The sequence below is a fragment of the Falco punctatus genome (genome assembly GCF_963210335.1).
Source record: "Falco punctatus genome assembly, chromosome: 3".
Classification (NCBI taxonomy): Eukaryota; Metazoa; Chordata; class Aves; order Falconiformes; family Falconidae; genus Falco; species Falco punctatus.
In genome coordinates this window covers 111,091,899-111,114,168 of record NC_137582.1, presented here as the reverse complement: position 1 = coordinate 111,114,168, position 22,270 = coordinate 111,091,899, and the positions used below count along the sequence as shown (strand labels likewise).

The 22,270-nt window shown below is 60.3% G+C and overlaps 1 protein-coding gene across 6 annotated transcripts; it reads left to right on the top strand.

Moving 5' to 3' along the window:
* The first annotated feature begins 4,848 nt into the window (after positions 1-4,848).
* TMEM51 (transmembrane protein 51) lies at positions 4,849-19,414 on the top strand. 6 transcript variants are annotated; one of them, XM_080380863.1, is made up of 3 exons: positions 4,849-5,104; positions 16,366-16,823; positions 18,194-19,414. In XM_080380863.1, exons 2-3 carry the CDS (start codon positions 16,483-16,485, stop codon positions 18,600-18,602), a joined length of 750 nt encoding a protein of 249 aa, XP_080236989.1. In that variant the 5' UTR covers positions 4,849-5,104; positions 16,366-16,482; the 3' UTR covers positions 18,603-19,414. The 6 variants fall into 6 exon arrangements, with proteins under 6 accessions (XP_080236989.1, XP_080236993.1, XP_080236991.1 ...); XM_080380867.1 differs by lacking the exon at positions 4,849-5,104 and adding an exon at positions 5,130-5,482; XM_080380865.1 differs by lacking the exon at positions 4,849-5,104 and adding an exon at positions 5,497-6,492.
* The last annotated feature ends 2,856 nt before the right edge of the window (positions 19,415-22,270 follow it).

Here is a 22,270-nt window from a genome sequence, read left to right as displayed (position 1 = left end):
ATGAGGCAGGCACAGACTGTGGCAGGATTTGCCAGGCTTGGAGCGGTTCCCTGCAAATCCTTGGTTTTGCCCTTGGTTTGCAGGGTGCGAGGGACAGGGTGTGGGTGCTTGCCCACCCCACCCATGGGTTTCAAAGCTGTGAGCACCCTTCAGCAGCGGGGAGCGCAGCAGGGCTGTGGGTGCAACACCAGTCCAGGCATGGCTCTTGCCTCTCGGCGGTTCTAGCAGGTGCTGTGGGACCATGATGGGTGTCCTGGGCCACCACCTGTCCCTGGCGAGGGGGAAACCAGTGTCATCATCTCCACCAGGGCTGGTTGCACCAGGGCGAGCAGAGGGCGCTTGTTCCCTGCAGCCCACAGGTGCCCTGGGCTGGGAGATGTCTCCTTGGTGGCTTTGTTCCTCCCAGACCTGTTTTTCCCTGGCAGTGGAAGCCAGTATGCCTGGGCTGCAGGAGCCTGACCCCACTGCACGGCTGCTGCATCCTCTTGCACATCAGCTGCATCCCTGCTGCAGTGTGCTGCGATGCTGCCATCATGTGAGCGGTCCCCGCGCCGCATCTGGGCCTGGAGCCGGCAGCGTCCGCAGCCAGCGCAGGGGACACAGCAGCCGCCTCGGTGACACTGTGCCCATGGCCGGAGGCTCACGTGGCCAGTGGGGTACCCAAAGTCAACGACCCCCTGCAGCGCTCCCGGCTGGAGACCAGACCTCTTGGTGCCTTAGAGGCACGGAAAGGGCCAGACGAGCGAGGCCAGGCGGTTTGTCAGACCAGGCGTGTTTGGTTTCGGTCTGGCTGGCGGTGCTTCTGCACTTTGCACCCAGGATGTCGTTGCGCAGTCACACGCGCGTTTCCCCGGTGAGGACTTTTGACCAAGAAAGAAAAATGTCACGGCTCCATGCTGGGCATGGGGTGTCGTGCCGGGGCAGCCAGGGTACCCTGTGGAGGGGGGCACCTGGGGTCTGCTGCGCTCCTTCACCGGTGGGCAAGCGAGCTGTGCTCGCCCTGACATTGTCTTCCAGCGCCGTTCCAACCGGAGCCGCGCACTAATAACCTGTAGATCAGGAGCGTGGTTGGAGGCTGCAGCAGGGGCGAGTCCCGGGGAGGTTTCCTGCCTCGGTGCTGACTCACCCCCCGCTTTAGGCAGGTTACCTCACCTCCCTGAGCTCTGCTTGGCACAAAGGAGCTCAACCTGCATACCCTAACTCCTGACTAAATCATCACGGCGGTTGGTGGAGTTAGATGCGGTCGGGCACAGGCTGCGGGTGATGGGGGCCACAAACGGTGGCATCTCCCTGAGTGCTGGTGACCAGGGCCGCTGCTGAGGCTGCTGGTTTGTTCCTTGGGATTGCTGGAAAATCTGGAAATGTTCCTGTCGTTTATTCACCTGGTTTCAGTGTTTTCCTTGAAGGTGTCTTCTGCTCCGACTGCTTGGTGTGTCCAAAGCCCATGTTGGAAATGCCTTTCTGAGTCCTCGCCCACGTAGCCCAGGGGATGCCGGTGAGCATCCCTCACCGCCGGCATCCCGCGTGGCCCCTGGGACGTCCTGCTCCTCTGAGCAAGCAATGTCCCTGCAACTGTCCCCTGTGTCAGCCCCTGTCCTTGGCTTCCCACCGCCCCAACCTGATGCAGCTGAGACACCAGCAGCAGCACAGACCAAGTTGCCCCGCTCCATCCGACTGGGACACACGGGACCCGTATCCAGAGCATAAGGTTTCCTTGGAGTTTTATCATTGCTGGTGAGTGGTTTCCCAGCAGTTCCCTGTTCTCTCGGGCACAAGCCATCACTTGCCATCTGCTCCTAATTTTGCAAAGCCACGTTAAACCTTCGCTCAGATCTTTTAAATATCTGGCCATGCAACACCACTGTAGCTCTTCTCTTCCAGCCCTGGTATCCTCAAGCCCTGGAAATCATGTTCCCGAGCCTTCTCTTGTCCTGATCCAGCTGTTCCCTTCCCGATGGTACAAGCCAGGACGCAGAAGCCCGAAGGACAATGAAGAAGTTCCTCACCCCACCTCTTGTGCATTGCACTGGTGGCAAGGGGAGGGCTCTGCCCAGCCAAGCTGTACTTTGGCAAGGCAGGGCTAAGCCAGAGCATCGCAGGGGAGATGCAGCAGCCCCCAGACCGGCGCCAGGAGGAAGCAGCAGGTTACTTATTACTCTTATTATTAATACAGCAGCTGTATTTACACTGTTTTCCAGGTTGCAGACATGGTGTGCACTTGAAATGACAGATGGCGACCTGGCATGGCGGTTAGACTGGTTGTACTGGAACCACCGTCCTCTGGCACCACATCACGGCACCCCCCGGGGATGCCCCACTGCCTCTGAAGCCAGCTTCTCGCCTCGCTGGGGAGATGCTTGCAGGAAGCGCAGGGTTGTGCCAGGCAGGAGCATGCAGAAAGCATAGAACCACAGAGCGGTTTGGGTGGGAAGGGACCGCACAGAGCACCCAGCTGCAGCCCCTGCCGTGGGCAGGGACCCCTCCCCCCAGCCCCGGATGCTCCCAGCCCCGTCCAGCCTGGCCTTGGGCACTGCCAGGGCTGGGGCACCCGCAGCTGCTCTGGGCAGCCTGTGCCGGCGCCTCGCCGCCCTCACCGGGAGCAGTTTCTTCCCAAGATCCAACCTCAGTCTCCCCTCTTTCAGCTTAAAGCCGTTCCGGCCTTGCCCTGTCACCACGTGCCCTCGTACAAAGCCCCCTCCTGCTTTCTCGTAGCCCCTTTATGTACCGGGAGGTGCCCCAAGGTCCCCCCGGCGCCGTCTCTCCCCCAGGCTGAGCAGCCCCAGCCCCCTCAGCCTGGCTCCGCAGCAGGGGGGCTCCAGCCCCTGGGTCACCTTCATGGTGATCCTGCCTCCCAGGCAGCTGCTTTTCCTCTTCCCCCCCCCCCCCCCCCCCCACTTGCACAGCAGATTCCAGCCCCCAGCCCCGGCAGGTGGTCTCTACATCGGGGTCTAGAAACCAAGGCATGGGGAAGAGAGATACCAGTATAGACCAGCACACATTGGCTGGGAGCTGGGAGCTGGGATCTGAGGGAGCCCATCACCAAGCAGGCTGGGGACAGATTGTCATACCAGGGGCAAAGCTGGGGCTCCACCGTGTCCATGGCCCCACGGGAAACCTTGGGAAAGCTCGCCTGGGCTGGAGCGCTGGGAACTGGGTGCTGGGCTTCGACTGGGAGCAGGCAGCCGTGGCACGGCCACCGAAGCCAGTTTGTCAGTGCAGATGGTACCTGGCAAATACTGTGCTTGTGTTTACCTGCACGCCGGCAGCGTGGCGAGCAAGGAGCCAGGCGCTGGGAAGGGGCTGGAGGCAGCTGAGGGCAGGTTTGCCTGTGGCACGGCAGGGGTCGCCACCGCAGGGGCTTCTGCTCCTGCTCTGAGCAATGGGGCAGCAGTTCCGTTAACGCAGCCCAAGAAGGATTGTTTCATCAGTATTCGGGCTGCCCCGGGACCCCCTGGATTGTTCTCCCGTGCTGGTTGCCGGTGCAGTTTTGCAGGCCACGCGAAGAAATTCACCGTCCCCGGTGGCCAGCCTCTTGTGGAGGGGTGCGAGTGCCTGGGGCAAGGCTGGCCCCCAGCCCAGGGTGGGGGGAACCAAACCTCCCCCCTCCTGAAAGGCTGCTCTGTCAAGGGAAGGGGTGCCTCGGGGGCTGTGGCATCAGGGAGACCAACGGAGTAGGAACCTCAGCATCCTCCGCAGCCCCCCATGTGTTCTACTTCTAGTGGTAATTAACTGGAAAATACAACTCTCTGTATTAATATACACGTGCAATGTGGTGGCTCTGCTGCCCCAACTCAGATGGATGGGCTTTGCTTCTTTCAGGATGAGCCGTCTGGCTGCAGGTGTCCAGGAGCGGTGTGTCACCCAGAGCCGTGGGTTCGGCTTGCTGTTGGAAAAGTTTGAGGAATCCCGGGATGTGGCTGCGCTCTAGGCTGGGCTGGGCAGTGATGATTTTTGCGTAGATGTTGAGCACCTTTGAGCTGCACAAAGCAAGGGAAGAGTGGTGGTGAGCAATTTCTGCTGCTACAGCAGGGTAACATGAGTCCCTGGCATCTCTGCAAGTACCAAGGCATCAAAAGCCCCACTGAAAGGCCCTTTTGTTGCCTGCTGGTGGCTCCTGGTGGGGCGCCTCTTTCCTCCTTGGTACTCCTGTGCAAAGTCTTTATCTGGCATATTTGGCTGGATGAACACCCCGGAGAGGTACCAGCTCACCCTGGACCAGGCAATGAGTTTTTGCAAGGGGGGGATTCAAGCAACCCCTAGATAAATACCTGCGCCAGAATGGCTGCTGGAGCTAGAAAGGCAAATGAGCCTCAGAAATGTCTGTAAAAGCATTAGCCCACAGCAAAGCGTGGGGCAGAGGGAGGCAGGTGTGTTTGCATCCCACGCTCAGCCCTCTGAGGGGTGCGAGTGACTCCCTGGAATGGAAGGATGGGCAAACCAGCCAGCTCGGCAGCGCCAGGGCGAAATCTGCTCCAAAGGGAACAACTGAGCAAAGGGAGAGACCAGACGGCTCGAGCATACCGATGCACAAACGTGCAGCTGCCTCCAGCTCCCCTGGCCCCCGCTGCTGTGGAAAAGGCTGTTTCCAGCCAATATTCAGCTTTGCAGAGCCAGGAAAGTGGGAACATGAGGAGCGGCTTGATGAATGTCCCCTCTGTGCTCACAGTCCCCAGGGCCCCTCTGCCAAGTGGGTGACCTTGCTGGGGCTGGGCTCTCCCCGCAGCATCGGTGACAGTCGTTGCGTGAAGTGCGTTTTCCCCCTGCTTTCTTGTAGCCAGCCTGCAGGGAAAACTACTCCCTGACATAGCTACTCGCTGCCGGAGCTGCTCGAGAAAACAGGTTTGTGTTTGAGACAGGAAGGTGCTGCAGAGAGTGGAGGGCATTTGCATGAGCAGGTGGCCAAGCCTGAAAATGCAAAACAAACAGTACGAAGGAAAAAAACCCTCATACACAGATATATTTAGTAAGGTGTTTTGGTTTTGTTTTTTTTTGGGGGGGGGGGGGCGTGGATTATAGCGCAGCTTTTGAACTTTGATTAGAGAAGGAAGGTATCTGAGCAGGGAAGGGCAGCGCTGCTGTGCACTGGGAGGAGGAGCTGGGGCAGGTGAGTCAGTGGAAAATACCATCAGCTCGATGTGGGATCCTGCTGGAGAAATACAGGGAAACGGGGGGTTTCCACCCAGTACCCCAAGCACCGGTGCCCCCGAGGCAGGGCCATGGCTCGCTGAGTCACACGAGGGGATGTGGCAAGTTGTGTTGGGCCCATGATGGCTTTTGCCTTTGCAAGGACTTGCAGGCCCTAAGGGACAGGAGAAACTGCAGCGGCTGGTCCAGCAAGCATAGCAACCCGGCTTTTTCACTCACGGCTGGGAAAAACCCACTCTGAGTGTCATCTCCAGCTGGAGTCCTTGGTGGTGTTTAGTAGTGTGGCTGGGTGCAAGAAGGACCTGGAAAAACACGTCCCAGTCGCTGCTGGGGAGAGGTAACACGGGACGCAGCATTAATTGCGATGGGGTTTGCCGAAAGCCAACTGCAGCCTGCGCCGATGCCTTGGGCATCGTCTGTAAGCAGTTGTGTGTGCATTGCACGGGAAGGTTGCTCAGCTGCATCATCGATAGACACGGCAAGAAGCAGGGGTTCCCGGCCCCGTGCGTAACTGTGGCTGTTAATTGTTCGTTAGTAATGGTCCCACCAAAGGGGGGGCAGGAGCCGGCGGGTCGGTCCCTGCGGTTCAGCCTAGAAACCGCAGGACAGTCTGGCTGTGAGGCCAAAGCATGTGGCCAGCAGCCCCAGTAAGGGCAGCCGGTCCCAGAATGGCTCTTTCCAGGGAGCAGGTGGTTAATTGGGAGCGTTTATAGAGGGCAGCGGCCCATAAAAGAGCTTTGCAGGCTCCTTGGCGGCACCAGCCCAGCTTTGGGGGGGGAGCTTTGCCCTGTTGAATGGAGCGTTGAGCCCGAGCAGTTGTAGTTCCTCAAACTGGGGCTTCTGCAAACAGAAAGGGCTCTGCTCGTCCCAACCAGCCAGTTTCAGAACACAGATCCCTCGCAAACTGGTTTTCAAACCAGAAACGGGGGCTGTGATGCTTGGAGCGCCGCACGGACCCTGCTCAGAGCGGGTGACGCAACCTGTAACCCCAAATGTGACCCGCACCCAGGACCAGCTTTGGGAAAACACAAAACTTTGATATATTGCAGGAGGGAGCGTAGGAATTGCAGCAAGTAGGTGCTGCAGGGGCGGCCGCTGGGATTCAGGGACCCCCGGGAAGCAGGTGGGCTGGAGTCCATCCCCTTCACGCCTGGATGCTCAGCTGGCGTGGGAAAAGGAACAAAATTTGCCGGGTTGCTGTGGTAGTGCATGCCTTTCCCGAGGGAGTGCGTTGCTGCTGGAAGCACAGACCTTCTGGAGAAGGGGAACCAGACCCAGCCTCCACCTTGTCCCGGCCTCCCATTAGAATATATGGACAGAACCCGCAGCGTGAGAGCGGGGATGGAGGTGAGCGCATTGGTGGTGGGCAGGATGAGGCTGGCCGGTCTTGCACGGCGCAAAGGGCTCCAGAGAGCAAATGCTCCCCTGCCTGCTCCCCGTGCCCCCTTGCTTCCTCCCCATGGGCTCTGTGTGGTGGCATGTGAGGTGGCACTGCCACAGACCCCAGGGTCAGGCAGATGCGTGGCTGGACACACAGCCTGCCCATACACCGACACTGCCTGTGCCCCCAGCCCCTGCCTGTGCCCCCAGCCCACCTGCCTGCACCCCCACCCTGCCCGCCGGCACCCCCAGCCCCTGTCTGTGCCCCCAGCCCACCTGCCTGCACCCCTAGCTCGCCTGCCTGCCCCACCCTGCCCCTGCCTGTGCCCCCAGACCACCTGCCTGCACCCCCACCCTGCCCGCCGGCACCCCCAGCCCCTGCCTGCACCCCCAGTCCCTGCCTGCCCCCCCGCCCTGCCCGCCTGCGCCCCCAGCCCCTGCCCGCACCCCCAGCCCGGCCGGGGTCCCCGCTGGCCTCGGGCGCCCCGTGGCCGGTTGCCGCTCCCCGCCCCGTGGCCGGTTGGCAGCGGCCGCCCCCCGCTGGGCCGGGCCCCTTAAGCGCCGCCCCGGGAGGGCAGGGCGGGCAGGGCGGCCCCGGGACCGGCACGGCAGGACCGGCACGGCCCGGACCGGCACCGCGGGGACCGGCCCGGGAGCGTCCCGCCGCCGCCGCCGGGAGGTACGTGGGGCCGGAGCGGGGCGGCATCGGAGCGCTGCGACCCGCCGTGCCCGGGCAGCGCGGGGGGAGCCGGGAGGGCTGGGCTCGGTCCCGCCGTACCGGGGACGGGGACTGGGGGGACTCGGTCCCGCCGTACCGGGGACCAGGGACGGGATCGGGGGGGCTCGGTCCCACCGTACCGGGGACGGGGACTGGGGCGGGGGGGGCTCGGTCCCGCTGTACCGGGGACCAGGGGGAGCTCGGTCCCGCCGTACGGGGACTGGGGCGGGAGGGGCTCGGTCCCGCTGTACCGGGGACGGGGACTGGGGGGGCTCGGTCCCGACGTACCGGGGACCAGGGACGGATCCGGGGGGGGCTCGGTCCCGCCGTACCGGGGACCGGGGGGGGCTCGGTCCCGCCGTACCGGGGACCAGGGACGGGATCAGGGGGGCTCGGTCCCGCCGTACCAGGGACTGGGATGGGGGGGCTCGGTCCCGCCCTAGGAACCAGGGACGGGACCAGGGGGAGCTCAGACCCAGGACCAGGGCCGGGAGCAGGGCAGGCTCGGTACCGCGACGGGACCCGGCTGGGCTTTGCCCTGTGGTGTCCGCACCCCCCCTGCACCGGGCTGGAACCCACCGGCCGGGGGGGGAGGGGGGCGTGGGAGCAGGGGACCCCCAGCTCATGAAGGCAAAGCCACCCACGTGGGGAAGCGTACCCACCATGGGGTGTGGGGCAGCGCGTGCTAGAAGCTTGGGGCAGTGGGGTTCGGGGGCTGGCAGTGTCCTGGGGGTCACCCATTTGTGACACGTGGGCTTGGGGCACCTCGCGGTGGCCCTTGCAGGAGCGGGGTGAAGGGGAGCCCTCCTGCTGGGGTCATCTCACCCCCACACCAAACCCACCCATGCCCTTGCAGCTGGCTCACGTATCGCGAGCCTGTTGCTGGAAGACGTCAGTCCCGGGCAGGTGGAAGGGACGGCGTGTGCACGAGTGTTTGGAAAGCAAACAAAGATGGAGAGAAGGAAACCTGTGCAGGGTGCAGGGTGCACAGTGCACCCGTCCGTGGCATTTTGGTTCTTCCTATCGTGCCGTCACCACAAAAGAAGGAGCATCCCAGAGCTCTGAAGGGCTCCGGCAAACCTGCCAACATGTCCGAGGTGTTGGTTTAAAGAGGAATCCCACCACCAAAGCAAGTCGCCAGCTGTGGCAGGGGTTTGGCAGCCGGTGCAGCCGTGGCCCCCGTTGTGTGGTTAGTCACCCTCTGGGAGCACCGGCTCAGCACGTGCCCTCCTGGTTTTGGGATACGGGCCGTGACCGTCACCGTTGCGTTAGGCAGCTCCTGTCTCTGCCTGCTGCGATGATTCATATCCCGACGGGCACAGGGAGAACCGCTGGCTCCCTGGGTTGGGAAGGCAAGGTCAGGTGGGGGGCCCCAACTGGTGGGAGTTTTCCAGGGACTGTGAGTTTTGGTAGCCCAGTGGGAGTTTTTGTAGCCCAGTGGTGGGGAGAGGGCAAAGTCTGCCAGCCCCTCTCACCATGGTCTCTGTCACAGCCCCACACCGGGGGTGCTGGGGGGTGGTTAAATAGCTCCAGACCATGCCTGGGTGGTTGTTCCTTTCCAAGCCAGCTCTGCATGTTTGCATGTGTCGGGCACCATCCCAGCGTGTGTCTTCCCTGCATTGACTTAAAAACAGGCTGTCGGGGGAATCACCGTACCACCGGGTGTCCGGTGCCTTGCTGCCGCGGAGGCTGCCTGCGCGGGAGCCCCCCATCGAGGGTCCCTCAGGCCCTGCTGCATCTCCCCGTGTCTGCCATCAGCAGCCTGTCCCAGCGCAGTTGTCGCAGGGATGGTGGTGGTGGATTTTTGGAGGTGATGCGGTGGGGGCGAGCGGCGCTGAGCCCGGTGCGGCTGGGTTTGTTGGGAAGCATGGCTGTGTGAGCAGAAAGGAGAAGCTCTGCGAGCACGTCCGGTGTGAGGCGGAATGCCCTCGGCTCTGTGTGGTGGAGCCTGGGTGGGAGGAAGCCTCACTGGGAAGAGTGGTCCCAGTGCAGCTGCTGGGGGCTTTCAGGCTCCTTAAAGCTCTGCTGGTGCAGAGCTTGGCCGCTGTCGATGGGATGCTGCAGCACTGCATCCCTCTGCGCCATAGCCAAGTATCCCGCGGCCATCCAAGGCCCTGGATGCCTTGGCGTGACAGCCAGAAAGGAAAACCTGCCAGGTGGCGACGAGGAATTTGTGGGTGTGGGGCCGGTGAACCCAGCCCTCGTCCAAAATGACTCGGAATTATGTGAGATGCCTGTGATTTTATCTACGGGTAATTACACGGGTGGGAAAATCCTCAGGAAGGGAAGCGCCTGGGGAAGGAGGAACGTTTGGTCGTGGGTGCCCTGCAGACGGCCGAGTGCTGGTGACGCTCAGCGCCACGGCGGTGCCATCGGGTGCTGCCCACAGCCGCGCTCCCACGGGGATGCCGGGAGGCCGGGGCCAGGCCGGGCTGTCTGCCAGTGCTCCCAGCCAGAGCTCGGGAGCAGGGATCCCTCCGGCAGCCCAGGTACGTGTCTGTCTCCCAAACGCTGCTCAATGTGGTTTTTTTGTTCCTGGCTGAAACTGGTGCTGGGGCTCTGCTGAAGCAGCCGAGTACCTGGTGAGCTGCACAGGTAGTGCGCAGCCACATAATCCCCCGGCAGACTTGCACCCCTATCAAAATACCTGTGTCTGCCTCGCCGAACACTGCTGCTTTGTGCCTGGCCGCCGCATGTCACTCATCTGCCTGGCTGGCTCCATCCCTCCCCCTGCATCACCCCCTCTCCCTTTCTGCCCCGGCAGCTCCTCTCTGCCACCTGCCGCAGGTTTGGTTTGTGGGTCTTGCTCGTCGGAGGAGGCGGTTGGGAAAGCGTGGGGAGAGGCGATACTGCATCAGGGTACAGGGTGATGAGCGATGTTGCTGAGAATCCAGGGTGAGGATGAGGAAGGCAGCACGCATGAGGCCGATGGCAGCGCGGTGTGGCGGGATAGTGGTTTGCAGCGGGGGGAACTCAGGCTCTGGGGGCTCCTGTGGCATGACAGGAGCTGCTTAGAGCACCCCAGGAGGGCTGGGAAGCATGCCAAGGCAGCAGGAATGCCGGACTCGGCTTTGGAAGACGTCAGAAGGGCAGATGGTTAACGTCTACCGGCACTGGAAGGCTCTGGAGGAGTGTGTGTTATCTGGCACGGAGTCGGAGTGAGGTCACAGACCAAAAACCCTAGGAAGGCTGCCGGGAGGAAACAGATGAGGAAAACCTAAAAAAAGAAACCAATCACAAAGGTGCAAAGTGGAGTCAAAAGGAAAGCAGGAAGGAGACACAGTCAAAGCGCTGGGATTTTCCCAGGCCGGTGTGCTTTCCTGGGCTGGCACTTCAACTCCCTTTTCTAGCCTAAAGAGGGGCAGCACCCCAAACCCCCCAGCTCTGGTGTAGCAGTGCCTGGCCCGGAGCTGTTAGGCTGGCGCTAGCTGCACGTGTGAGCCGGGCTCAGGATAAGCCATGGGGTGCTGTTCCCGCAGCGGGCTTGCCGACCCCCATGACCTGCCAGCACAGTCTCGGTGGCTGCAGCAGCATCATCCCCGGGAAGGAATGGGTAATGTCCTTAAACATCAATTTAAAAGGACTCTTTGCCTGAGTCCATTTACCAGGTTGCAATAAGCGCTGCTCTGATGGCCATAATGAAATTATGGGGAGAAAAAAAGAGTCTGGAAGGCAACGTCTCGTACCTTGATGGCAAAGTTCAAGCTGACGGCTGTCTGCTGCATGGTGACGATGATGGCTCAGGGTACAGTTACCGTGGCTGGTGTGATCTGTGCCCTTCGGAAAGTGGTGGTCACTGTGGCCGGAGTGATGAAGGACATAGCAGGGGCAGATGCCTTCAGCTTGAAAACGGCTGGGCATCGTGTTATGCGAAGGAGGCATCTGCAAGCCCCGTCACTGTTATTCTGCAGCCATCAGCGTGGCTGTGGTGGCCGTGGCAGGTGGCCGAGTGGATTGCAGCATCCTGAGCCCGGGAGCGGGCTGGGCAGCCTCTGCTTTCCTGTGACACCCTTGTTTTGCAGGAAGCACCAGCGCCCCTGGGCTCCCTTCTGGGTGGGCTGGCAGCACAGCTGGAGAGGAGAGCGGTGCGGAGCTTTACGCAGACACTGCTGCTCGCCTGGTGCTGTCTGCAAGAGTGTGACTGAGGAGGAGGTGTTAAAACTGAAATTGAAGATAAAAAGATGGTGAAATAGCCCTTAAAACCTCTGTAGGGAATGTCACAAGCCACGAATGCGGGTGCATTCTTGTGCAGTCTGGCAGGGCGTGTAAGCAGCATGATGTGGAACAGCCCCAATGGTCTACGTGGGGCTTTCTCCTTGTGCCTCTCCATTCCCTGCTCTAAAACAGGCTGCGGGTTTGTCCAACTGAACGGGAGCTGGCCCCGTCAGCAGCGATGCTGCTTTTCCCAGCTCAGCTTGGTATCTCCAGCTATTTCTCTTCCTGCTTTCCCCGCTGAGGCAGGGGGGTTCCCCGCATCCCCTGGGCTGCATCTGGCCCAAAACATCCCTGCTGCTGTGGCGGGTGTAATGTGGGCAGTGGGAAGGGTCAAAAAAAAAAAGAGAAAATACAACCCAGGTCCCAACCCATTGTTTTTTAGACTTTGCATAGAGTTTTGTGTTGCTGGTGTGTGGAAACCTTGTGTAACGCAGACTCCATGCAAGGTTGCTGCCAGGCAGGAGAGAGCTGGTGAGGACATGTGACGGTCACCAATTAGCAGGGGAGGTGGTTAATGAGAAGGCTGTCTGGGCATAGGAGTGAAGATGGTGGTTGCGCTGCGAAGGGTCTGGGGGGCTGGCTGCCCCCTGAGGCTGGGAAGCTTTGCCCCAGCTCCGATCCTCTCGCCCGACCTGCGGCCGGGGCCAAACCCCCGGGAGGTGTAAAGCTCTGGAGGTGCCCACGCACAAGTAGCTGATCTCTGGCATGGAGGATTGCTGGTGGAAGGAGCTGGAGGAACTCGTGGCTCTAACTTGGGAAGCACTGGGTGCTGATCCACCACCAGCCCAGGAAGCAGCTGGGGAAGAGGGGGAGCTGTGGCTCCGGTTGTTGTATTTATTTCCTCCCCAAATTTTCCATAAAATTAGCCTTGTACTAATCTGGACTGGTGCTGGAGTTGGATGTTGGTTTTTGGAGGCAGGCTCCAAACCCAGGTGGCTCCATGGCGGCGTGCTGCCAGCCACACATCATGCCCAGAGTCCTCCTCGGGAGCAAGGAAGGCTTGGGCTCCGCCTGCGCGAGCTCGTCCTGTGCCTGGTGGCTGTATCGGGGTTTGACCCCATTCCCCGAACTGCAGACTCATCTCTCGTGATCCCGTGACAGAGGTGTTTCTGCCAGAGCGCGAGCGGGAAGGTGATGTCATGCGAGGGGAAAGATCCAAAGGTTGCGGAGGGCAGGGGAGGGTGGGTGCCACCGTGGGCAGCGGCGGGTGTCACGCTTCCTCATGAGTCACCCCCTGGGACTGGCGTTGCACTGGGAGCACTGGGATGTGGAGTGTGAACTGGGGCTGACTCCGCCAGGGGTCTGTGTCCCCATAGTGGAACCACTGGGGCAGGGGGCTGGTGTCTCCCACAGGGGGGGAGATGCTACCTGCTGCCGCCTGTGCCTAAAGCCTTCGGGGCACATCCGTGCGTGTTGGCATGCGGTGCTGGAGAAGGGCTTGTCCCCAGCCCTCCCGTGCCAAATTAACAGTTGGAAAATGTCCCAAGAGAAGTCACAAAGTGCCTGGTGGCTCTGGCAGCTGCAGGGAGCTGAGGAGAGGTGCGGGAAGGCTGGCCGAGCGCGGAGGAGGTGTGGTTGCTCCCAGCTTGGCAGCTGCGTCGGTGGAGATTAATGATTCGGAGATCCTGGTGTAAATCATTGCCAGCGCTGTGCATGGCTCGGGGGGAAGGTGGGCCTGGCTGCTGGGCAGGCACCGTGCCATGGGGGGAGGGGAGGGGATGTGGGCAGCTGGGGGGCTGGAACGCTCGCCCACTGCTCGCCTGCCTGGTGGAGGTGTGAGGTTGCTGATGGGAGCCACGGCTCCGGCGAGCTGGGGGGCAGGAGGAGAGCGAGCTCACGCATCTAACAGTGTAAGGATGGTGAGTAAGGGTTGGGGGCTTGGGGGTTGCACGGCCAGAGAGCATGGTAGAACCATTGTGGTAAATAGGGGAGAAACCATGGAGGAGAATCCCTTAAGGATTATTAAACCGGTGCAAGACAGAGCCAGGAATTTCTCCGCTGCTGGATCTGGGAGACCATGCTGCTCCTCCCAGCCCGCCCAGGGCAGCCGCAGCAGGAGCCACCTTGGAGATACCGGCCACAGTGAGGTTTTTGGGCGATCACTGGTCGGTTTGGGGCTTCCCTAAACCTTCAGGTTGTGGCACCCTTTTGCCATGTGAGCTGTGTCCACTTCAGCATCTCTCCAGGGATGCCCATCTCTCCAGGGATGCCCATCTCTCTGGGAACGCTGGACCCTAGACAGAGCGAGCAGCAGCTGACGTCAGGGCACTGGGGTTATTGCTAAAGCAGCGAGTGCACTCTGGAAAGCCAGGAGGAGAGCTAATTCAATGGAAAGACAGACTTGTCTGTCAAGTCTCCTGCTTTAATGTGATTGCCCGGGCTGCAGTGTAGCTCAGCGAGGGATCTGCGTAAAACTTTCAGGCACAGAGATGATGTAGAAGCTTAAATCCTGCCTGCTTCCAAGGCTGAGGTGCCCGAGGGAAGACGGAGAGCTTCGGAACAGGCATGGAGGTTTAGATGCCACAGTAAATGCTACCAGCCCTGCGTGTTTTCTGTGCCCACCGTGCGTGCCGTGCAATTTTTCTTCCCTAGAGCCATCGCAGCACTTTGTAAGTGAAATCTTGGGGGGCTGATGTCGTTTGTGAAATGCCTTGCCTGGTAGTGTGAGGATGGGAGCTCGTGTGGATAAACAGGGCAGGAGAAAACCCCGCTGCCGCCGGTGTAGCGGAGTCTGGAAGACCCTAAGTGAGAAGCAAGGGGGTTGATAAGTCCGAGCCGGGGGTCAGTAGCAGCAGTAAAGGTGACACAGTGCACACTGGTGTGGCTTTGTCGTACGAAGGGGCTCCGGTCTGTTAGCAGGGTTTTGGAAGAGGCATCTCGCTCTCATTGGAGGTCTTGGGCAGGGAGAGCAAGGGTCTGGTTTGAGTGCTGCCACCTCATGCGTGGAAACAAGCGGGAGAAGTGCTGGTGGGGGAAGGTGTCCTGGACCGAGGGTCTCTGTGCTCTGAGGGGCTGTTTGGGAAGCACGGGATGCAGGCAGCGCGTGGCCTGCCAGGGCTGGGCAGGGCCCCTGTGTGTGTGTCACCGTGGTGCCAGGTGGGCAGGGTGGGCCGGGCCCCCAAGGCTGCAGGCAGCCGAAGAGCAGAGGCTCTGTGTGGGGGGGCAGCGGCCGCAGGCTCGGAAGCGCTGGGGTAGGATGGGCTGCCGAGCATCATCGCTCTCGGGACGCTGGCGAGCGACTTTGGGATGTAGCTTTTGCCGCATCCTCGGCAGCTGCTGACGAGCACCGAATCAAAGCCGGGGGCAGGGTAAGGGGCGCAGGGGGTGCCTTCACCCAGGGGCAGCCGGCAGCAGGGCTGGCCCATGCCCCTGCCTGCTGGCAGCTCCTTCACCCAGTAACCCCGGACAGGCGGCGGGAGCCAAGGCTTTGCCTGCCTGCATCCACCGATGGGGGGCCAGGGCTGGGGCTGCAGGGGCTGGGGCGTCCCTCGGTGGGTCTCCCAGGGGTGCTGGGGCACAGGCGGCGAACGGGCTGCTATGAGGGAGTTGCTCTGCAGATTTCACCTCTCCTCGCCAGGCTTGCGTGCGTGTCTTTTCCTGCACGCAGCTGGAGCTGGTCTGTTTTCTGGGAATGCTGGTTTCCTCTGGCTGTTGACCCTGTAAACTCAGCTTGCACTTGAGCTAAGCAAGCGAACGTGAGGGTTGGGACCATCGAGTTGGGCGGCCGGGCTGGAGGGTGAGGGCGTGCACGGAGGCAACACGCAGCAGCAGCGTATGCGAGGGCGGCTTCTAGCATGGGTGAGTGTCGAGAAACCAGGGCTGGGGAGGAAAGGAGAAAACCCTGGCACGTTTGCGCAGCCACACGTGTAAACCAAGGAGGCTGCAAAGGAGGCTCGCTGGGGTGCTGGCGGGGGAGCTTTGCTGCAGGAGTCCGAGTTACTCGCCCGTGATGCGCAGGAGGGGGTTGCCCTCACAGCTGCCATCTTCGCAAGCGGAGGCTGGGGAGGCGAGTGGCCAGGAGACACGGTTCCGCCTGTTTATTTTCAGAAAGCAAGCACGTCTGGTCCTGGCAACTTGGCAAGCGCAGACATCCAGGCGAGGAGGAGGAGTTCCCACCCATGGCCCGGTGGCTCGGGAGCAGCAGTGCTGGGACAGCCCCAAGCGTGCCACGGTCTGTGGGATGCGGCCGGGGGACTCGCCGCCAGTGTGGGATGCTCGTGGTGGGCGAGCGCTGGCCAGAAGCAAGCCAGGGGCTCACCGAGGGGTGCAGCCACAGCAACCCTCGCCGGCAGCGCTTGGGGGAAGCAGCAGGGCTGGCTGAGCTGGGAGAGCAGCGGTTTTGCTTTCTCTTCTCCGGGCAGGAAGGCGTCTCAGGGCAGGCAGCCAGCACTGCCAGCCGCTCTGCTCCCTCGTGAGCAGAGGGAAAGGAGAAGTCGTACAGCTAGAGGTTTGTTTTTGAGCTTTTCCGGGTTTCTTTGCGTTAACAACGGCTGGTTGTCAAAAGCAGCCAGCTCTGTAAAGCATGGAGCGTTTCTCAAATCAGTGAAAGTTGTTTGGATGGCTTTTTTTTTTTTTTTTTTTTCTTTACTGCTTTGTCAGTTCATGGGCTCCTAAGGACAGTCAGCCGAAGCTCTTAGCAAATATTAGTGATTCGATTCTTTTCTAAAGTTGGTGGATATTAAAGCCAATAAAGCAGCAAAGGGTCGCAATGAGCGTGGCCCATGAGGCTCCTGCTGCTGGCTGTGGCATGCCGCCTGCTGTGCTCCCTGCAGGCACCGTGGAATTACATTTCTATTACATTTCTAGCAGCAGCTGGCTAAAATGCTGTTATTGTGGCCACCAAAGCAGTAGCTGCCTAGCCTTGGCATCCCACCGCGCACTAACCATCGCTTTCTATCTCTTCCCAGAGCTTGCCACCTAGCCGGGGAGGGGACCGCCCGCATGCGAGCCGGAGCGCAGCCCCCGCCAGCCGAGTCATGCTGTGAGGGGGGGGCAGCCCGGCCGGCCGGCCAGCAGCGGGAGTGATGGCCCAGTCTCGGACCAACGGCTCACACTATGCCCTGACGGCCATAGGGCTGGGGATGCTGGTCCTCGGCATCATCATGGCCGTCTGGAACCTTGTCCCCGGCTTCGGCCCCGACAGCAAGCCCACCACCCACGCCGCCAACAGCAGCAAGCCGGACCGCGGCTCCGGAGGCATTTTGAAGAGCAAGACCTTCTCGGTGGCATACGTGTTGGTGGGGGCGGGTGTGCTGCTGCTGCTGCTCTCCATCTGCTTGAATATCCGGGACAAGAAGAGGCAAAGCGAAGACATCGTCCGTGTGCAACACCAAGTGCCTGCGGAGCCCTCGCCCCAGGAGGACAGGTGAGGCCCCCTGGGGAGCCAGGGAGCAGGGTCCAGCAGGGGGATGGAGCCACAGGCTGCGTGTGGCACACAAGGTAAAGTCAGCAGCAAGGAGAGCACGGCTGATAGCAGCGTGTGCTGCACTATAGGTGAGCAGGTGCCACGGCTGGGCGTTCAGCAGCGTGGCAGGGATCGGGAGGGAATGGCTCCAGCGATACCGATGGGGTGCAGGGGGCACGGAGCACTGTTTGTGTGTACGCTGGGCTCTTGATGGAGCTGTGGCCAAGCCAAGACATGCCACTCCTGATGTCGCCGGCACCCAGGCAGCGTGCCGAGAGGAAACACCGGGGGCGGTGGTTAATGGTTAACACCAAGGAGCGAGGAACAGGCTCGCTGGGAGCCAGGCAAGGGGCCACCGAGGGCCAGGAGTGGGAGGCGCAGGACCTGTGGTCTCCTGGGTGCAGCTGAGGAGTGGGAGGCGCAGGACCTGTGGTCTCCTGGGTGCAGCCGAGGTGCCCAAGTCGCCTTGCAGCTGTGTAGGTGGTGGCTGGAAATGGAGTTTAGACCCGGTGAAAGTCTGCAGGGCTCTCCTGTTTGCTCGGGGAGCTCCAGCGTGCAGAGCAAAGGCTGCTGCCACGGCAGGCACGATCTGAACAAGGACAGGGTGCAGGAGCCCCCCGCCGCCTCGCAGCGCGCCCAGGGTAGGCTGTGCCTGGGCAGAGGGGGGCACTGGGACGATGTGGGCTGCGAGGTGGCAGGAGGAGGTGATGGCCTTGCTGGCTGCTGCCCAGGGATACTGTGGGGCAGAGCAGCCAGCGGTGGCTGCAGAGAATTACTTTGTGTGCAGATCCCCCCAGAAAGCCGTGTTTCCCTGTTCGATTGCAGAGGTAACGTCCTAATGCAAAAAAAACCACAAATGTATGTGCACAGGCACCTGTGGCTTGGACAGTAATGTACTGCAGAGCTGAATCTCTGCAGAAAAGCTCGGGGTAGGTTCCCAACCTGAAAGACATCCCAATGGCAAAGGCAGAGGGAGGTGACATCCCTTTTGGACAAATTTTGACTGATGGTCGAGCAGAGAGGAGAGGAATTGGTGTTCTGCCGAGGGAGGAAATCGCTGCTGTGCAATAGAAAAAGCAGTTTTGTGGGCAAAGGAAGGAATGGTCAAGGGTGGATGGACATCACAGGGAAACAAAAATGTGTCTGAATATAGGTGGGGTTGGGATCTGTTCTGGCACACAAACCAGAACAGGTATGTAATAGGGAAGAGCAAATTTGCTAAGGTTTGGGGGTCGTATTCTCTCCTCTTCTCCCCTGCCTGCAGCAGAGCTGAAACGATGAAACTGAGTGAATTGATGTGCTACTGAGACCCTTAATTTTTTCCCCTTTAGTCAAGAAGAGGATGAAGACACATCTTCCCAGTACTATGTCCCCAGCTACGAGGAGGTGATGAACACGGGCTACTCTGAGCCCAGAGACTCAGACAGGAGCAACAGGATCAGCGTCTCCCTGCCCTCCTACGAGTCGCTGACGGGGCTCGATGAAAGCACACAGCCACCGGGAGCCACCGGCACAGAGCCCAGCACGGAGCGGCCACCCAGCCGGCACAGCTCGCGCCTCAGCAAGCGCCTGAAGCCACTGAAGGTCCGGAGGATCAAGTCGGAGAAGCTGCACCTGAAGGACATCAGGTTAAACCTGGCACAGGGGAACAGCACCATCCCTATCACGATAGAGCCCCTGACCCCCCCACCCAAGTACGAGGACATCCAGAAAGGACCAGAGAGCCAGCAAATTACTTAAAAAAAAAAAGAAGAGGAAAAAAAAAAGAAAAAGAAAGAAAACAAAAGAGGAATCTGTGATGCTGCTGGGCTTGTTTTGGTTTTGGTTTAAAAGCAAGCACACGAAGAGGGGCTCGGTTGGTGGGTGCAGAATGCAGCCAGGGCTCCCTGACTGCGCTGCGGAGGACACGCTAGGCGCATAGTGCTGCGGCACGGGGACAGGACAAGATTTCCTCAGGACGGGGTTTTACAGGAGGATGTGGGGAAAGAAACCTGAATGCCAATAGATCTGCTGCTCTGAAGTAAATGAAGGCTGGAAGTACCAAAAGTGTAATTTGTGGTGTGTTACAGAAGGACCACCCGATGTATCTTCCCCTCTCCTCTCCCCCCTGCCCCTACCCAGACTTTTCCAAGTCACCAACCTGATAAGGAACGAGGATTTTTCAAGTGGAAGAGGGAAACATTCCTTTTCTTGGTTTTGTTTTGGGGGTTTTCTTTTCCCTGGTGTCTTTTCTTTCTAAGGGAAACGGCATTGCCAGAGTAGCACTGCAGCTCTGCCCCGCTCCCGTCTGGGGCTGAGATGGTGGCCCAGGGCCAGCCCCGACTCCTGCCGAGGTCTGTGCTTGCTGGTGGGAAGCAGCCTGGAACGGGTGTTCCTGAGGGAGACATGGATTTCATGCCTCGGTTGCTTTCTCTGCTGCGTTTTGTGCTCGGCTGTGAAGGGACGGTGCGGTTGAGGCAAGGGGTCCATCCCCGGGGGGTGGGAGCTGAGAGCACTGCTGCTGAGGCATGCTGTGCAAGCAGACCTGTTCTAAATAAATATTTTGTACATTGTGTGTGTGTGCGTGCGCTCATCCGTGGTCAGCCCTTGCTGCGGTTTGCAAGCCGGAGCGGTCTGCGATCAGTCGGCTGTGTTAGGGTGGATGTCGCTCCACGAGCATCCCGGCCACGCGCCGCCTCCCGGGCTTTGAGCAAAGTGGATGATGGAAAAGCTGTTTGCATAGTCAGCCATGGGCCCCCTGCGCTGCTCTGAGTTCGGACGCTGTGGGTGGAGAGCGGAATCTCCCACAGATGTGCAGCAGCTGTCGGCGTGGCCTGTCGGGCGGAGGTTGGTGCGGTGGGATGCTCGAGGTAAGGTAGGAAAGGAATGTGCGTGGCCGAAACAAAGACGAGATGCTGGCCCCAACGTGCGTAACCGTGTCTCTTGTTCATTATCATTTCATATTGCATCTCTTAATTTCTGTTGTTGTGTCACAGGAATTTCACCTTGCTGTGCCCCAGGGCATGACCTCAGGTGGGCAACATAACATCATTAAGGGACTCCCTTACTGAAGGGTGGGAAGAAAAGAGCAGAAGAATATTGGCCAGATGGAGGGATTTGGGGCTGGGGGTCCCATGTGGTTCCTGTTGCTGGTGAGGGGTTGGAAAGGTGGTGCAGCTCCTTGGAAGTTGTGTCCCAGGCACGTGTGCCCCTAAGAGCCTGCCAGCAGCGGGAGGGAAGGCATGGGGGGGGGTGTGTGTGTGTGTCTCTCTCTCCCCGGTGACGAAACGCAGCCCTTGCAGTTGTCCTAGAAGGTCTGGGTTAACAAAGCGAAGCTCTTTGAGCAGTTGGGAGCCGAGGCTCCACTGAGCTTCTCTGCCAGAAAGTCCCATTCCATGAAACAGCCTGGCGAAAGCAGCATCTTTTCCAATGTCCCATGTAGGAAAAGAGATGAAAACCTGAAGTGCTGTGACTAATGCAGTAATTATGCCCCAAATGCCCGGATGGCTAACGAGCATCTCCGGCAACTTGCATGCTTGTCCTTTGACGGTGTTTGGAAGGCTGAGGGAGGCAGGGAGTGCTGAGACATGCGAGTGCTCCCAGAGTTGTGACCATCACTGTCCCAGGACGGCTCATCCCTGTGGCACTGCAGTATGTTGTAAGGGAATGGTTGTTCCTGAAGGCCAGTGGGATGGCTCATCAAAAGCATCATTTGAATGTGAAAATGAGATGTGGTTTGGGGGCTGGGTTGGGCTTGTTTCAAGCCAGTCGATGCCTCTTTGCGATTCCTGTTTAGTGGCAAAGCATCCTTTCTCAGGAGGAGTGGGCAGCCACGTCCTACCTGCCCAACCCGGCTCGACACCGGGGCTGTGTCTCCTCTTCCAGAGCCGGGCACCATCGCTGCCTCCTGGACACCCCCCTCCAGCTCTTCCCACCCCGCAGCCGCCAGCACTTGCTGGTTTCAGGGGACCCTAATGCCGCAGGACGCCCAGGGCTGCAGCCCACCTCCCATGGCACGGCATCGCTGGGCACCCCTGAGGGTTTGCTGCCCTTTCCAAGTGGAAAGATTTGGAAAGCAACGCAGGAAAGGCACGGCCATTAGCAGAACCCATGCTAATTAGGGGCTGTCGTTTGGGGTGCCGTTTGCTGGTGGCAAAGAGGAGACAGGTTTGGATGGTGGTGGGGCAGGGGGTCGGGTGCTTGGGTGGCAGGGAAGAGCCTCAAGTGTCATCTGTATTGGTGAGGCCAAACCAGAAGCTGCCGGGGGGGGTGTTGGTGGCAGGTGTGTTATTTTCCCTTTTTCTGCTGGAAAAGGGTGTGTGGCAGCCTGGGATGAAGGCATGATGCTGGAGAAGCGTGCTGGTGGGTGACAGCAACGCCGGCACCAGGCGGCAACATTTATCTGCTTGTCTGAGGTAGCAAAACCTGTTTGTGCACGCATATGAAATTAAAAATAATTAAAATGGAGAAAAAATGTGTTCGGCAGCTGCCACAGACCCGCTGTGAGATTTTTGATATGTGGGGAAACGTTCCTGCCCGTGTCCCCAGCTGGCAGGGAGAGCAGCAGCCGGCGCAGAGCTATGTTGTGCTGCTGGGCCAGTTGCTTGGAAAAAGGAGAAGGGGAAAAAAAAACCAACAACAACAAAAAACCCAATGCAAATACAAAACAAAGAGGAAAAGGCACCCAGGAGGGTGGCAGCAGGCGTGACTGGGGTTTCCAAGGCTACTGCCAGGCTGCGGCTACCAGCCGCGCAGCTCTCGGCTCGCTTGCATGTGGGATGCGGGGTTGCTGCAGGGCTGGAGTAGCTCTTCGGAGGTTTTTGGGTTGGTTTTGTCAGCGCCAGCCGTGCAGGGGACGGGGCCAGGCGATGCGAGCCTTCCTGAGGAGCTCAGAGGGCTGCTTCGAGCTGAGGCCGCGCACCACGACCATAGGCAGGCACCCGGCGTCCGACATCGTCCTGCGGGTAAGGGCGAGGCGGCAGCCCCCACACACGCCACGGTGCTGCGGATGTCAGGGATGCACTGGGGTCCGCGGGGGCTCCTGGCTTGCTTACCCCAAGGAGAGGGGGGCCTGACCGAGGAGTAACCAAACCCGAGCTGCCCTCCGGCAGGTTCCCTGCTTGCCCGCTGATTGCCTGCTGCCAGTCCCCAGGTGTAGCGCATCACCACGCAGCCCTCGCCTTCATCGCCTGGGACCAAAGCTTTGTCCTTCAGGACCTCAACTCCCCCCACGGCACCTTCGTCAATGGGTGCCAGGTCCAAAACGCGGCCGTCAGGGTGACGGCGGGGGACAGCCTGCGCTTTGGCACGGGGCAGGCAGCATCCTTCCAGCTGGTGGTGGAGGGGGATGCCCAGGTAAGGGGCTGCTGCTGCCGGGGGGGCTGCGTGGGGCTGCCCGGGGGGGGAGCTGGGGCTGGCTCCCTGTCTCT

Coding starts and splice junctions, on each gene's coding strand:
- TMEM51 (XM_080380863.1), top strand. CDS start 16,483: ATGGCCCAGTCTCGGACCAACGGCTCACACTATGCCCTGACGGCCATA. Junction 16,824..18,193: donor CCCTCGCCCCAGGAGGACAG/GTGAGGCCCCCT, acceptor TTTCCCCTTTAG/TCAAGAAGAGGATGAAGACA.